This window comes from Canis lupus, chromosome 2 (genome assembly GCF_048164855.1).
Source record: "Canis lupus baileyi chromosome 2, mCanLup2.hap1, whole genome shotgun sequence".
Classification (NCBI taxonomy): Eukaryota; Metazoa; Chordata; class Mammalia; order Carnivora; family Canidae; genus Canis; species Canis lupus.
Window position 1 is genome coordinate 72167866 of NC_132839.1, and position 17388 is coordinate 72185253.

Consider the following 17388-nt stretch of genomic DNA (forward strand, 5'->3'; position numbering starts at 1 on the left):
GGATAGTGAGAATATAACTATAAAACCTAAGAAAAGTTATGTTTCTGAACTTGTGTGCTCCTGATATAAAAGTAAAAAATAAAAAAAATAAAAAAAAAAGTAAAAAATATATGAAGCAAAAATTTCTAGAGTTACAAGGAAAAATAACAAATCAAGTATTTGGTGAGTTTTTTAACTCACCTCTCTCATTGGTGGATGGATCAAAGGGATAGTAAGTAAGACACAATCAACAAGTTAAGTCGATAAGGATAAAAGGAACCCCACAGGAGACAAAATGAAGAGTCAGAGTCCTGGATGGAAGAAGGAACTCTCAGCGTATATACATGTCACAAGGTTAGTCTCCAATATATAAATAGCTTTTGCAAATAGCAAAGGAAAGGTCAAAAAGCCCTGTAAATAAATGGACAACAAATAAAGACAAGACAGTGCACAGAGGACAAGACCCAAGTGGCAAATGACTCTGGATAGATATCAGCTTCACTCATTGTTATAGGCTGAATTGTGTCCATTCAAAATTAATGTGTTAAAGTCTTAATCCCATTATCTCAGGATGTGACTATATATGGAGATAGGGCCTTTGAAGAAGTAATTAAGGTTCAATTAGGTTATTAGTTTGGGGTGGTATCCTGGTAAGATGAGGAAATCTGGGAACAAACATGTATAAAGGGGTGGACACACAAGGACATAGAAAGAAGGTGGCCATCTACATGCGAAGGAGAGAGGCTCCAGAGGAACCTAGTTCTGCCCGCACCTTGATCTCAGACATCTAGCCTTCCAAATTGTCAAAGAATACATTTCCATTGGTTATGCCACCAGCATGCAGCATTTTGTTCTGGTAGCCCTACAAATGAATACACTCTTAACTATGAAATGCTAATTAAAATTATACTGAGAACCATTTCACAACCAAAAGATTGCGTCGCAACTGCAGCACTTAAATGACATCAAGTGATTTGTAAGATGTGGGAAAGCAGAGAATTTAATGTAAATTTTATTGAGGTATAAGATCTGGGAAGAAGTACACAAATTATGTCTACATGGATGCTCACATGTGAATGCACCTTAATTCTGCACTTAGAACACCAGTCCTCCAAGGTCGTCTTTGCCCTTATAGTTATTGTCCCCTTCCTCAAAGGCAACCACTTTGGGGACTTTTAGTGTCAAAAAATTAAATTTGCCATATAATGATTGTCCTTCTCCGATTGACTTACTTCACTCAGCATAATACCCTCCAGTTCCATCCACGTCAAAGCAAATGGTGGGTATTCGTCATTTCTAATGGCTGAGTAATATTCCCTTGTGTGTGTATATATATGTGTGTGTATATATATATATATATCACATCTTCTTTGTCCATTCATAAATGTTTATAACTAAACAGTGCGGGTGTTGTTCTGTATGTTGGCAAATTGAACTCCAATCAAAAATAAATTTATTATTAAAAAAAATAAACAGTGCTTGAGCTGCATTCCACTTTTTATTTAGCAGTTTTGTTTCCATTCATCTCAAAATATTTTCTGTTTAAAAATAATTTTCACCATTTCTTCATTGACCACTGGCTATTTAGGATTGTGTTGTTTAATTTCCACGAATTTGTGACTTTCCAAAATTTTCTTCTCTTGTTGATACCTGATTTCATTTCATTGTCATCCTGGAACATACTTCATATGATTTCAGTCATTTTAAGTTTACTGAGACCTGTTTTATGGTCTAACACATGGTCTGTCCTGAAGGATGTTTCATGTGTACTCAGAAGGATGTGTATTTGGCTATTATTATTGGTTGGGTGTTCTGTTGATGGTAGTGTGGGCTTTTGCCTTTGTCCTTTGGGATCAAATGCAGTTAAAGTCTTCTATTTCTTCGTCTTTTTCCTACTTTCTTATCCACTGTTGAAACTGGGGTGCTGTAGTCTTCAACTATGACTGTTCGTTTGCCAATTTCTTTCTTCAGTTCTGTCAGTTTTTGCTTTATATGTTTTCAGACTGCTTTTAGGTACATAGATACTTCATCATTGTAAATATATATATATATATGTTTGTTTCTAGTAACAATTTTTATCTTAAAGTCTATTTTGTCTGATATAGTATAGTCACTATAGCTCTCTTTTAGTTACTATTTGGATGTTAAATATTTTCCCATCATTTTACTTGAAGCTTAATTATTTCTTTGAATTTAAAGTGTGCCTCCTTCAGGGGCCCCACTCCCTTGTAAGTATTTTTTTTAAGTGCATGTTTTTCAAGAGAAGTTCTACCATTTGCTGTTTTCATTTAGCAGGTCATCAACATCTTCTCATGTTAGTAACTATAGATCTGCCTCTTCTAAAAAGTGAAAAAAAAAAAGTAAAACACAAATTCATAGTGTTGATGTACTGGAATTTATCTTACAGCTAATTTTTTCCCTCGGTTATAATAAGTAATGCTGGGATGCCTGGGTGGCTCAGCGGTTGGGCGTCTGCCTTTGGCCCGGGGCGTGATCCTGGAGACAGGGGATCGAGTCTGCATCTGGCTTCCCACGTGGAGCCTGCTTCTCCCTCTGCCTGTGTCTCTGCCTCTCTCTCTCTCTCTGTGTCTCTCATGAATGAATAAAATCTTTAAATAATAATAATAAAAAAATAAAGTAAAGTGTGCCTCTTGTAAACAGCATACAGTTGGATCATTTTTTAAAATCCAGCACACCAATCTCTGCCCTTTTAACTGCATTGTTTAGTCTATTTACATTAATTTAATTACTGATAAGGTAGTATTTATATGTGCCATTTTGCTATTTTTTCTTTATATCCTATGATTTTTCCCTTTCATTCCTCCATTCCTGCTGTTGTCTATGTAATACAAATATTTTCTAGTATATTTTAAAATTTTTCCTGTCATTTCTTTTCCTATATTTTTTAGTTATTTTCTTTGGGTTACCATGAAATTAATAATATTTTAAATGAAAATAGTTCCATATGTGTGTGTTGGCAATTTTTGTTTTGATTTAGTTTCAAAGTTACAGAAACTGCAAAAATATTACAAAGAATTGTATATGTGTTTTAAATGTATCCTCAAATTGTGAAAATCTTATTCCATTTTTATTCTCTGTGCATTTTTTGAGAACTGAAGTTCTCAATTTTAATCAAGTCCAATTTACCAATGCACTCTTATGAATAATGCTTTTAATATCCTGTTTAGAAATCTTTGTCTACCCTGAAGTCATGAAGATCTACTTTTTTCTAGAAGTTTCAGTGTTTTTACATCGCACATTTAGATCTATAATCCATTTGAAATTGGTATTTATGTATGATATGTGATGTTTGTCAGAATTCACTTTTTCCCATATGGATATCCAGTTCCAGTTGATATAAAACCATTTACTAAGAAGACCTTCCACTTGACACAAGTTAAAATGACCCTCCTCCTTTAAAAAAAAAATAAGTCTAGTACCTGCCTTTCAGTAAGCTAAAATTTTTGGTGGCTGTTTGATCTCTAGTGAAATAGGTATAACTGTGTGTACCTCTGGAGTTAATATAAGGATTATAAGAGTAAGCATGTGGTATATGTGAATCACTCTATGTTTGCTATAAGAATGCTAGCTTTATTTATTATTCACTCATTCTCATAATCAGTATGCTTAAAGTCTCCTATGTGCTATCCACTATACTAGTTCCTCAGTTCACTTTAGGTGATCCCATGGAGACAGGAACGTGGATTCTGTTCTTTATGTGCATTATCCAAAGCATCTAGACTAGCATCTGACATATAGTTGTTGCTCAGTGAATATTTGTATAATAAATTACCTTGTTCATGTAAGCACAAGAAGAAATATATTGAGAGCCTCATTGCACTATTACTTATAATGAGGAAAAAGCAATTTATGCATGGTAATATGGCATAGGATGACATATTAAAAATGGTTCAAATAATAATGAGGTATAAATGAGTCAAACATCACAGCTTCCAAATACATGAAGCACAAATTGATAAGAGCTGAAAGGAGAAACAAAAAAAAATCCACAATTATCACTGAGGACTTTGACAATTATTACTAGCCACCATTGATAGAACTTTTAGATAGAAAGTCAGTGAAGATATAAGAACTGAAACATGTCAACCAATAACATCTAACTGACATTTACAGAACATCTCACCCAGTAACAGCAGGATGTACTTGTTTTCCAAATGCCCATGGAACATTCATACAGATATACCAATTCCTGGGTCACAAAACAAGCCTCAACAAATTTTTAAAAATGAAATCATGACAAAGCATGTTCTCTGCGCATAACAGAAACAAAGTGGAAATAAATAACAGAAAGACAACAAGAAAAATCTCCAAATACATAGAGAATAAGCACAAATTTCTAACAATTCTTGGGTCAAAGAAGAATCCTCAAAACAAATAAAGATAAATACATGAATGAAAAGGAAAACACAACATATCAAAGTTTGTGTAATTCAGCTAAAGCAGTGATGATGGTGTTGATAGTTCTAAATGCTTGCGTTAGGAAAGGGGAAAGGTCTTAAATTAATAATCTAATTTTGATCTCAAAAAACTAAAAAAATGAAGAAAAAAATAAACCCAAAGCAAGCAGAAAGAAAGAAATAATCAAGAGTGGAATAAATGATATTGGAAATGGGAGAGCAATAGAAAAAAAATCAATGAAACAGCTGGTTGTTCAAAAAAAAAATTAGTCTGATAAGCTTCTGGCAAGACTGACAAATAGAAGCTGAAAGAAAACACAAGTCATGCATATCAGAAATAAAACAGAGGCTATCACTCCAGATCCTGCAGCCATTAAAAGAATAATAAGGGAGTACTGTGAACAATTTCATACTCATAAATTTGACAACTTAGAAGAAATAGACCAATTCCTCAAACCCCACAGACTACCAAAACTGGACCAAAAAAAAAAAAACTAACCCAAATAATCCTACAACTGCTAAAAAAAGGAATTCATAATTTAAAATCTCCTGAAAACAAAATTCCATGCCCAGATGGTTTCCCTGGAGAATTATATCAAATATTTAAGGAATTAGGACCAATTTTTAAAAAGATTTTTTATTTATTTATGAGAGACACAGAGAGAAAGGCAGAGGGAGAAGCAGGTTCCCTGCAGGTAGTCTGATGTGGAACTTGATCCCAGGACACCAGGATCACACCCTGAGCGGAAAGCAAACACTCAACCACTGAGCCACCCAGGTGCCCCTAACACCAAATTTTTTATATACAATCTCTTCCAGAAAACAGAAGAAAAGTAAATGTTTCCCAGTTCATTTTATGGAATGTGAATTACTCGGACACCAAAAGCAGATGAGGGTAGTACAGTAAGAGAACTACAGATCAATATTTCTCATGAATACAGATGTATACAGAGAGCCCTCCACAGTGTGAACGACCATGATTCACTTCCCATTCTTCTACTCAATGTCTCCTTTAAAAAAAAAAATGCGAGTTATACATTTATTTTGGAATTCAGCCCAAGGAGGGGAGGTTTGGCTTTATCTCATGTGCCCACATGTGCACACTGGGTTGTCCACCCTGCTCTGCCCACTGCTTGCTTGAACTGGGAAGGTCAGAGCTGCCATTCCTCGCTCACAGTTTGTCCAGGTGAATGGGTACATGAACTTCTCCATTATTCCACACTTTTCCTCTCTGTCTTTTCCATCAGTCTTAGTTAGCCATTGCAAAACCTTTAGAGGCATGCAGGATACAAATTAAATAAAATCGTTAAGCCACAGGAACTATGTTCTGCATTTGCAGAGATTGATACACTTTACAGTCTGCAAAGCCCTGCTGCAGAGCAGTAGGTGGCGGAAAAGCTGAGCTTGCAGTTCACCTTTGCATGGTCCCACAAGTGCTCCTACCCCCAAACTGCCTGGGCCTGGAGAGTGGGATGGTATTTGAGAGTATCCCCTTGCTGACACTTGGCTTGCAGGAGGCAGATGGCAGCCAATCAGCAATGCTGACTTCTGGGAAGGTGACAAGGACAGAATCAGCCTGATGTGGAGAACAATGAGGGCCAGGCTGTGTGAATGGCTTGAACACTTCTGTGGCTCAATTCAGATTTTTTAAAAAGGTTATTATTGCAAATGTTATTAAAGACTTCTATGTATCAAGCACAATTCAGGTTTGATAAGTTCCTTGTTATTTGTACAATATGAGCTGACGGAAGGCCCAGCATCCCATTATTGGATTTCTGAGCCTAAGGGAGTATTTTTAGCTGTTCTGTTGCAGCATGTTCAATCTCTGAGAATCACTGGCAGTGAGCGTGGTGGGCGAGCCCTCCTCTCTGTCTGCTCCCCCTTGGAGATTGGATTGCACAGGAAATGGTCTGAGAGATGCTCAGCTCCTTGTCCCAGCAGGTGCCCCACAATAAGGACACAGGAGGTGAATGTCAGAGACAGGAGACACGTGGCTTGCTCCAGGTGCCGGGGCTTCCAGAAGACTAACCCACAGGGCATCTCCTGGCTTGGCTTCTTTCGCCTAGGGAAGAAAAGGGGTGAAAGGCATGTGTTTTGAATGGCTGAATGGTGCCAAGCTGCTGGAGATTAAGAAAGGTTTATGATTTCCTGCAGAAGGGGCTGAGCTGGGCTGAGGTGTCCTTTCCTTCCCATGCCTCCCCTGCCACTGACAATATATGGTTGGCTGGCAGTTTCCTGGCACCAGGTGTAAGCAAGGTGAGATGAAGTAAGGGAGAGCTGGGGCAGGTGTGCCGACTTGGACTTCCCCCTGGACACAGTACCTTGGTCATACGTGCTCATGTATCTTCCCACATATGGATAACATGGCTGGCCTTAAGTGTGAAAGCCTCCTGAGGTTGGTTCTAAAGGACACAATGTGTTACTGAGTTAGGGGTCTCACCTGGACTGGGGACAAGTCAGCCTCTCTTGGCCTTGGTTTCCTCCATTGGAAAAATAAGGGACATATTGTTTGACTTGCATGATTAAATAGGTTAAGTGTTGAGGAATGATGGGAGGTCTGTGGAGAGCACCCCTCCATCCCACCTGAGTTTGGGACCACTCTAGAGATGCCACGGGACTCAGACCCATGGAAGTAAAAATACCAGCATTGTAGCAGACACAGTTGATTGAAAAACTTGGCTTTAGTTCTGCATCCAAAAGAGCTTGCTAACACTTTGGCTTTGAAATGGAATCACCCTGAGGATATGGGCTCACCTGCAAGCCTCATCTCCACTGACCAGGCCCCTAGCCTTGGCAGGGAGTGGACTGAGTACAAGCCCTCTGTGAACAATCCAGAAGCCCAGTGGGACCCAGAAGGGGCTGAGCTGAGTACATTGGCAACTCCTTCCAAATAGCTCATCAGACAGGTCACTTCTGCTCCCTGCATGGGAGTGAGGCCATGGAGAGAGGCTGGGAGAGTTGCTCTCAGGCCAATGGGAGATCCTTGTCTCTGTGAGGAGTGGAGGCCAGACAAAAAGGAAGCTCCAGTAAGCAATGACATCAACAACATGCAGAACCCAGAGCCCAACAGAGCTTTGCTTCCATTCAGTCTTCCACTGTCCCTATCTCCTTCCTCACTGCCTTCTCCCTGGTCCCAGCCTCCTGCAGAGTAACAGACTGGCCTGCCTCACAGGCTGTGGGTACTTTGTTTATGACCCATTCATTCCTGAGTGTGGGATGCTGTGAGCAATATGAAAATGCAGGGGGACAGTGCCAAATAAGCCTGGCCCTGTGCAAAGAGAGATGGCTGCCTGGTGAGGAGAAGAGACCAGGAGAGAGAGGATCCCCATGCCACGGGGGAAGTGCTGCCAGAGCTTCAGGCAGGAATTCTAGATTCTGGAAATGGGTTCTCTTGGGTCAACTGCCATTTCCTGGGAAATATTCTTTAACCTTGCTGAGTCTCAGTGTCCAGATCTGTCCAAGATAACTCCTACTAATGTCTTCCTCAAAGGGCTGTTGGGAGACTGAAATGAGTTAGCACACATAAAGCACTTAGAACAGTGCTGAGTGCATCATAGGCACCTTATCAGAACTATTATACCATATTTGGTATCAGGGACCAAAAAGACTGTTGTTACCCAACTCAGTCTTCCAGGGTTAGGGAGGGCTTCTAAGAGCAAGAGCATGAGTCTAAATCAGGGTTTTTCAAACATGGCAATGTGGACATGTGGGGCCAGGTCATTCTTTTTTGGCAGGGGGGTTGTCCTGTGCCTTGGAAGAGGCTTAGCAGCATCCTTGGTCTCTACCCACTCGATGCCAGTAGCACGTTTCCTAGTTGTGACAACCAGAAGTATCTCCAGACCTTGCTGAATGTCCCAGGGGAGCAGCGTTGCCCCTGATTGGAAAGCACTTTCCACTCTGAGAAGGTAAGGGCAGTCAAGAGCAGAGAGATGGGAATAGTGGATGTTGTGAGTGAACTTAGAGTAACAGTATTGAGCTCCTTGGGAATCTAAGGTCCACATCCAGTGTGAGAAATGGGTCTGCAGCAGTGGATTATCCAGGGTACTTGTTATGGCACATGATATCAAACTCCAGCCTCTTTCTGATTGTCCCAAACTTAGGCAAACCATTTAGGTCAACCTCTTCCACCGAGTCCCAGCTTCTGACATGGGGCCGATGTGTAGTAGAAACCTTCTATTTGTAGGGGTGTGGATGAGCTCACATTTGTGACATGGTCCCTGAGGGCATTCACCAGGTGTTCTCTAAATTTATCTTTTCATTGAGAAAGCTCATCCGTGAACATGACACCAGATCACTTTGCTTGCCCCCACATAGCACTGCTTTTATAGGTTGGGACTTTGAAGTCTTCCATATATCTTGAAGCATATCATACAAAAAAAAAAAAAATCCCTGTTAAACGTGTTACCCTGTGTAGAGCTATTTTATGTAGATCATTGTTTGCCACAATACAAAATGCCATCTTTGTAAGAACCTAGTGGGAGAAATTTTCTTCTGGCTTCAGTACCAGGAATAATCATGCTTTTCCCAAACAACTGATTTTTTTTTTTTTTCCCATGTTGATCCTGAACCATACATAAGGCTGATGGTGTTTCTCACTTTGCTCTGGTTGTCGGGAAGGTGATGGCCTGTTTCAGGCAAGTTCTTTGAGCATGAATTAGGGTATTTTTACCTGCTTACATTTTCTTGAATTCCCTTTTTATTCTTTGACCTGATTTCTGGCTTACTTATTTTTAAATTTATTAAGTTATATGTATTTTGCAAATAACTTTTAAAGCTTCTTTGGAAAAGATTGGAAATCAGTAAAAATAAAAATAAAAATAAGGTTTTATACCAGACATTGGGTCCTTTGTGCTGGTCTGTTTTGATGTCCAGGCCAGGACTAATGCTTTCCAAAACTCCTGAACTTCTTTGATGTTGGAAAGTGAGCCTAATTGCCCAAGTTTCTCCATGGGTCAGCGTGATGATGAGATGGGGTGTCAATTTCTCATTTGTGGTCTCCATCATTTCCATGACAATGTGCAGCATTATCATGAGAGAACATACTTAGAATTCCAGTCCAAGAAGAGGCAAAAGAAACAATGGAACAAGTCTGTGAAATAGCAGAAAACTGCAGAGATAAATGAAAGGTCATTCTCTGTCCTGAGTCTCCTTGGAGATGTAGAGTCCATCGCCCAGGGCAAAATAAATAAAAATTAAAAATAAAGGATCTGGAGTAAGAGAAAGCAACAACCTGACTTATTACTTAAATGATTGCTCTCTTTGCATTTTGAATTTCCTCTTTAAATTCATTCCGATCTGCAAGTTTCTCTCCTAAAAATTCATATTGCTCCTCCAAAGAGTTCTGGCGGAATATTGAATGAGATACCCTTTAACAGTCTCGCTGTGAACAAGAGTGCAGAGCTCACTGGTTATTAATGTAATGTTTCAATAGTCTTTCAACTATTAGAATACAAATTGGGCATCCATTTATAGCTGATTCCTGTAGTTCCTTTTTGAACATCTAAACCCTTCTCTCCAGGAGCAAATATGTGGAAAGATGTACCAGATGATTCTTTCAGTTCCAAATGACAGAAACACGGTGTCCAGTAGCTGAGAAAGTGGGGTCTTGGCCCATGTAAATGTGAAGTTCGGGCTTCTGCCCAGGCTGGAGCCAGCACCTCCAACACCCTTTCTGTGTGTGGTTAGCTCTCAGCCTGCTTGACCCTCTGCAGCTTCACACCCAGATGGGTCCTACTCCCCACTTTCAGCAAGAGGATTCCAGGCAGCCTCTTAGTCACAACATCTAGCCTGGCAAACCCAGAGGAGGAAGTTTTTCTTTCATGGATTCCAGGGAGCACCCCCAAGGGGTCCTGAGGAGCCAACACCAGCAGCCAGGGGATGTGTATACACCTCCTAGTCAGCCCAGGTCTCTGATCTGCTTATCTCTTTGTTGAAAGGGAGGAGCGGGAATCATCGGACAGCACCGGGAGGAACTCCTAAAGTGAATCAGAGGTGTGGGAATGGAGGGCTTTATGAGACCACACTACACACACTAGTGATGCCTCTCCTAAACTCTTTTTGCACATAAACCAAAAAACCCCACTTCATCATACGAGTCCAGTATGGCCATGATACCAAATCTGGGTCAGGGCAGTGTAGGTAGGAAAATATGGGCTAGTGTCACTTGGAACATGATATGCAAAATCCTACAAGAGATATTGGCAACCCAAGTCCAGGAAACACACCCAGCTTACAGAAGCACACAGTGTGTGCATCACAGCAGCACCTAATGGTGGGGAGAGTCAGGGTCTGGGTTCCTTTTGTTGACTCGTTTAGTCCCTTCATCATTCTGGGGCTCAGTTTCCTCTTCTGTCGAATGAGGGGAATGGCCTGGCTGGCCCAGGTCTAATATTCAAGGGCCTAAGACACAGGTCTCTAAGCCTTCACGATAACAATCTGTCACTCTATGATGATTGTTCAGGCTTCCCTATTAACCTTCCACGATTCTGTATGGAATGTGAGAACATTTTGCAATGCTGAGATTCTACTTTACAATTGTTTAACACCTTTCTGAGGTTCATATATCAGCTCTTCAGTCCTTAGGAAGCCTAAATGCATTTTGTAAAAACGAACTAAGTACTGGGTCAGTTTTCTATCGCTAAAAACAACAACAAAACAAAAAGCCCCCTCAATTTCAGTGGCTTAAAAACAGCTATTTTATTATCTTGTGTTCTGTGTGTTAACTGGGCTCCACTGGGCAGTTTTCCTGCTCCATCTGATGCCAGCTGGGGCTGCAGAGGCTCCCAGTGCCTGAGGTGGCTCACTCCCACAGTTACCAGTTGTTGCTGGTTTTCCCTGGTTGCTCAGCCAGGGCTGTTGACTGGAGCCCCTTTGTTTTCCTTCTCATGGCCTCTCCATGGGGTTTGTGCTCTGGCTGGGTCCTGGGAGGCAGTTTAAGGAGAAACTGCCAGTTCCCTTGAGATCTGGGTGTGGATTTGCCAGAGCATCACTACATTCAGGGTCACATACAGAACCAAGCTCTGTGTTGAGGAATAGCGCACGGTGGGATTCCATCCCACCAACAGAGGCATGTTGGGGAGGGGGATGCAGCTTTGGAGACTACCTCCTACAAGTCCTGAAAACACCCAATTAAAGCAGGTACTAAAGACAATGGAATAAACACAATGAAGTATTATTCAGCCATAAAAAAGAATGAAGTCTTGCCATTTGCAATACCATGGATAGAGCTAGAGTGTATTAGGCTAAGTGACATAAGTCAGTCAGAGAAAGGCAGATACCATATGATCTCCTTTATGTGTGGAATTTAAGAAACAAAAAGAAAATCATGCAGGGGGCAGAAAGTAGAGATAGAGATAAACCAAGAAACAGACTTAACTCTAGAGAACAAACTGGTTACAGAGAGGAGGTGGGCGGGGGAGGGAGTGCATGAGAGATAATGGGTTAAGGAAAGCACTTGTCAGAATGAGTACTCAGTGCTGTATGGAAGTGTTGAGCTGCCATATTATACACCTGAAACTAATATTATGCTGTATGTTAACCAGCTGGGATTTAAATTTTAAAAATCATTTATTAAAAAAATAAAAACAAAGTCATATGCTAGTGTCTAGTATTGGTTAAAATGCCATTGGCTGACCAGAGCCTGTTGATAGAGCCCTGTGACTTTGGGGGCACCCATGCTTCTCTCTGAGTCTCAGATTGCTCTTCTGTAAAATGGGAGCATGGATCTTGAGGATGTTGGAGTATCTCCATCCCTCACCTTCTCTGTCCCTCTGTGCCCATAGGTACTCCTTCCAAGACGAGGAAGACATGTTCATGGTGGTGGACTTGCTCCTGGGTGGGGATCTACGCTACCACCTGCAGCAGAACGTCCATTTCACCGAGGGGGCGGTAAAGCTGTACATCTGTGAGCTGGCGCTGGCCCTGGAGTATCTGCAGAGGTTCCATATCATCCACAGGTGACTGGGCTGCTGGAGGGGTGCCTGGGGATGGTGGCCCACTGGGCAGCAGCACGGGGTGGGAGCAGTCTGGGGCAGTGCAGGGCATTCTCTTGCTGACATTTCTTAGAAGTGGCAACACATGGAACTAATAAACAGAACAACAGATTACTGCTCTTACATTCTCCACAGACAGCCCACTCCCTTGTCACTGCATCTGAGGGGGAACACCCCACTGTGGAGAAATATGGCTGGTGGTTGGCCTTGGCTTCGCTCTTCCAGTGTGACTTTGGAAGTCTGGAATGTTCTGTCCCTCCAGTCTCAGGTTAGAAAGGTCACATGGCATTAGTTGGGAGCATGAGGGGATCTACTCTTCTTTTCCATACTTTGAAATCAGTGCTGTGCCTTGTAGAAGATTCTTTCTCTTGGGAAGCTTCAGTGCTGACTCTGGGCTTTGGATATAAGCTCAGTTTCTGCGGCTTCCTCGGGGCCTTGGCTTCTCCCTGCCTGTGGAGGGCTCTGTCACTCCAGCCAAGCAGGCAAAGTGAGTTTGTCTACAGAGTCAGGAGACCAGGGAGTGGCTTTGGAAGGCGATGGTATCACGAACAAAGTCTTCTTGCTCTTCCTAGAGGAGGAGGCTGGCATGAGTGGTTCCAGATTTGTTCATCTGGGGGTCTTGCACTGTGTCTAGCTGCCCTCCTTCTAACTTAAACAGTTTTGGAAGACATGGTAAAGAAAGTTTTGACCCTCTAGGTAAAGATGGTAGATCAGGCACACACACACACACACACACACACACACACACACACACATACACACACACCCCTAGTTTGTTCCTCCTGAAACTCCAATAAAACAACAAGAACATTTGAAAAATGACAAACTTCAAGGATGGGGAAGACTAAAGAGGAAACTACAGAAACATGAAGGGATCTGAGAGAAGAGGGAGAGCAGTGAATGAATAGCATCCAAGAATGTAAATTCCAGACTGTCACTGGGGTGAACACTGATGGATGCTGAAGAATCTCCCAAAGGTGCAAGAATTGACAGTAATCAGCATCTATGGAAGGAGGACGAGAGGCTAAAAAGAGACTAAAGTAAGGTTTGAAAGCCTTTTAGGAAGTCCTGAGAACCCAGAGCTGTTTGCCCACTGTGAATAACTCGATGGCTGAATAATCTGAGTAAGTTTACCCCAGCAGAAGACTAAGATTTGCTCCCTAGAGATGGTACAATAGCAAGTGTCTACATTGAAGGACATCAAGCCGACTTGGGACACTGTGCTGAAAATACTACACCAACCAGATGCTAAAATACACAGCTTCCCCCCATTCCAGCTGACTCTGAGAGTGGTACATTGATGCCTTCCTCCAGGCAGGACACTGTGATTTCAGTGAGGATGTGACTTCAGTGGAGATGAGCCAAGACAAGATACTGTGACGTCACAGCTTCCCCACCACCCCTTACCGTGTAGTCCACAACCAACAAGCCCTACTCACTTGCCTTTAGCTGCCACCTAGGTTACCAACAACCAAAGGTTATCAGATATCCCAAAAAATCTTCTGGCACAAACAGTGAGGTCCAAACAATCAAATGGAAAGAGGAAAAAAAAAAAAGAACTTGGAATGAACGGACACTATGCAAGGAGAAGAAAATATGCAGATAACTATGATCAGTATTTCACAGAAAGATTTTTGCAATTATAAAATAAGGAACATCATGTTTATTTAAAATTCAGAGGACAAACATCAGAGCTCTTACAAGTTAAAAATATGACGGTAGAAATGAAAAACTCAAAAGATGTGTTAGAAGACAAAGTTGACATTCCTCATATAGTAAAACAGAAAGACAAATAGAAAATATGAGAAAAGACCTAAGAAAATGAGAGAGCAAATCAAGTAACTCCAATATCTGAAGAGAGAGAGAGAAGAGAGAAACCATAGCAAGAGAAATCATCAATAAATAAATACAGAATATCTCTGGGACCAGAAACACATGAGTTTCCAGATTGAAGGGACACAGTGCAGGGACCAGAAAGAGATGCCCATCAAAACAAACTTCAGATCCCATAAGCTTCTGAACAAGAGTGGCAGGATATAAAGGTAGAGGAATTGGTTTGTTTAGGGTTCATCAAGCGCTAGAAGGCAGTGGAGACACACCAGTCAATCAAGCATGAGGGTGCATGTTTTCACAAGTTCAAGGTCTCCAAAAAACGTACCTCATGTTCACCTTGTCTCAAGTAACTATCAGAAAAAGAGGTGGACTCCATGAAAATGAAGGACCAAGTCAAGAATGAGAATGAGACAGAAGATGAAGTGGAGCTCTAGCAGAGGAGAGAGGCGTAAGGAATCTCCAGGATGGTGAGGAAGGGAGGTTCAAGGATGTCGGCTGTGCCCACAGTGTAGACCCTGACCAGTGCTGATTGAGTGGATCAGAAGACACTGGGACAGACTTCGGGAAGCATGGGCAGATGGCACTCCTGATGCATCTGGATGCCTTGAGAGGAAGTTATTTAGCTGGTGAATAATCTGAAGTTGAATAAATGAGAAGTTTAGAAAAAAGCTCAACGAAAAATAACAGTTATTATTAACTCCAGGGAATGGAAATGTTGTACAGGACGTCAGCTTACAACATGAACCAGCTCTGTAGAGCATAATCATAATCACTGCAGCCCTGAGAGTCGATCTAACCAAGAATACAATAGTCCATTGGGGAACGGCAGGATGCAAGGATGCGTGTGTCTCTTGGGGGTTGCGGGGAGGAGAGACTGCTACATCCTCATCTTCCGCGGTGGAAGGCCAACAGATGGAGCCTGAAGTGCAAAAGTAGTCTCTCTCATTGCTAGAGAAGGAACTAAACATACCAAAATTGTCACCTGAACGAGATGGATGGATGGAGAGGGAGAGATGGGAAGAAAGGGATTGGGATTGTTGCTGTATTGTAACAAAACTTGCAGAAGTGTTGATCCTTTGAATTATTTCCATGTATAATTTTAATACAAACAACAAACATAACACAATGAATAATAGCAAGAAGAAGGAAGAGGAAGTTGTAGCAGTGATAGTCGTATGGAGTAGTGAATGGGGTTGTTCAGCGCAATGCAGAGAGTGTTCGCTGAGGATGCGTTGTTCATGCACTTGGTTGCTCATAGCCATTGCACACAGCCACTCCAGACTCTGTGTTTGCAAGCACTGTGCTATGTTTGTTGAGGAAGGTCATCCCATGCCAGAGTAGCCTCTGTGGGCCAGCTGGGCTTTTTTGTAGGTGCTTAAAGGAGCAAGTTCTTTCCCAATCTGTTATACGAATGTCACTCATGAATTATCACAGCCGTTTCTGCACTAGTGTGCAAGAGATGATCAATCTGCCTAATTTCCCCCAGACATCGAGTCATGTGGACCTGGGTGCGATGGATGCCAACTTCTCAGAGCAGAGCCAGGGATAGGCCAGGCAGAAATTGGAACTGTCACATAAGAGCGTGACAGTTGGAACCACTTTTTTACTTCAGCAAATGTTTTTAAGTCACTCCGTGAGGTTGTCTGTCCTCAGATTTCAGATCTACCCTGGAGACAAGGAGCTAGCCAACAACTTAGAGAAATTGTTAAAAATCTGCTAAGTGGGATTATCTTACCATTTCTAAAATGGTAGACTTGGCAGAGGTTTGAGTCAGCTTCTTTCCCTCCCATATAGTTCAATAAATCACTTGTTCAATGTGTCTGTGTGTTCAGACTTGAAATTATGTGTCATACACACTGTGCATAGGCATATATGATAATGCTGTGCATTGTGTTGTGTTAACTCAACAGACGAATTTATAAATCTCCCACTTCTTATGTGCCAGAACTACCCATGCTATATTTTATACACATAAATGAATGTTGCTTTTTTTGAAAGTAGCCACACTGGAGGGGTGCCTGGGAGATGCAGTCGGTTAAGCCTCTGACTCCTGGTTTCAAGTCATGATCTCAGGATTATGAGATCGAGCCCCCTTGTCAGGCTCTGTGCTCAATACAGTAGGCTATGCACAGGGCAGTCTGCCTGGTATTTTGTAGCACACATCTTTTCTTTGCCTGGAGAATGGACTTTGAAACCTGCTATTTAATCTTTTTTAAAAAATATTTATTTATTTATTTATTTATTTATTTATTTATTTATTTATTTATTTATTTATGAGACAGTGCAAGCAAGAGGAGGGACAGAGGGAGAGAGAGAATCCTCAAGCAGACTCCACACCGAATGCAGAGCCAGATGTAGGGCTCGATCCCAGGACCCTGAGATTATGAACTGATCTGAAGTCAGGAGTTGGATGCTTAACCAACTGAGCCATCCAGGCACCCTTAATCTTTTTTATATGCTTACTTGATAGTGACAAATCTCCATCCATTGAGGATGGTGTTATAGATCTATAGAAAAGTACAAGGTATTTCAGAGTATAACCCTTGAATTTGAAAGTGCCCAAGTGAGGAAATATCACTGTGTGTTCAAAATAAATCATTGTTTTACAGCAATTAGAGATCCACTTTTTAGAGCATTTGAGTTGGCCTTTTATTCTTCCAACCTGGAGGTGCTCCAGCCTCTGGGAAGAAAATGATGGATAGGATATGGTGCCTACACCTGAGCAGCTTTCCCAGGTGGAAGAGGCAACCATTCTAGGGGTCGAATTATTGCAATCCGGGATGAGGATTCCACACTCTGGCTGGATAAGCCTGAGGAGGGTACCCAGGCCAGACTGAGGTGGAAATGGGGAAGGGGGCATAGAAGAGGCTGGGAAGACTTCCCCTGGGACACTCGACTCGACTCGTAGTGATTTGTGGGATAAGGAGGGATTAGCCCAGGGAAGAGGAATGCAGGAGATGCTGGGCAGAAGCCTCCTGATGTGAGAGGACTGGGTGTGTAGAGCCTGCATGGCTCAGGCTGGGAGGGAGCACGCTGGTGTCAACCATAGATGTGCTGAAGCTTGGGAGCGACATAGTCCAGTTGCGAAGTGAGGGTGACCTTTCTGAAGGCCCTGGAGGCACTTCCCAAGAGAGGTTATGAGCCAGGACAGGCTCACTAATCTAGGT

General features: G+C 41.9%; 1 protein-coding gene across 2 annotated transcripts in view; it reads left to right on the top strand.

The window, feature by feature from the left end:
* Window positions 1-17388, top strand: part of STK32B (serine/threonine kinase 32B) — a 385348-nt gene that overhangs the window by 244697 nt on the left and 123263 nt on the right. For both annotated transcript variants that reach the window (XM_072806445.1, XM_072806448.1), the window contains exon 4: window positions 12179-12352. In XM_072806445.1, the coding sequence (XP_072662546.1) occupies window positions 12179-12352 (174 nt within the window). The remainder of the gene's footprint in view (window positions 1-12178; window positions 12353-17388) is intronic.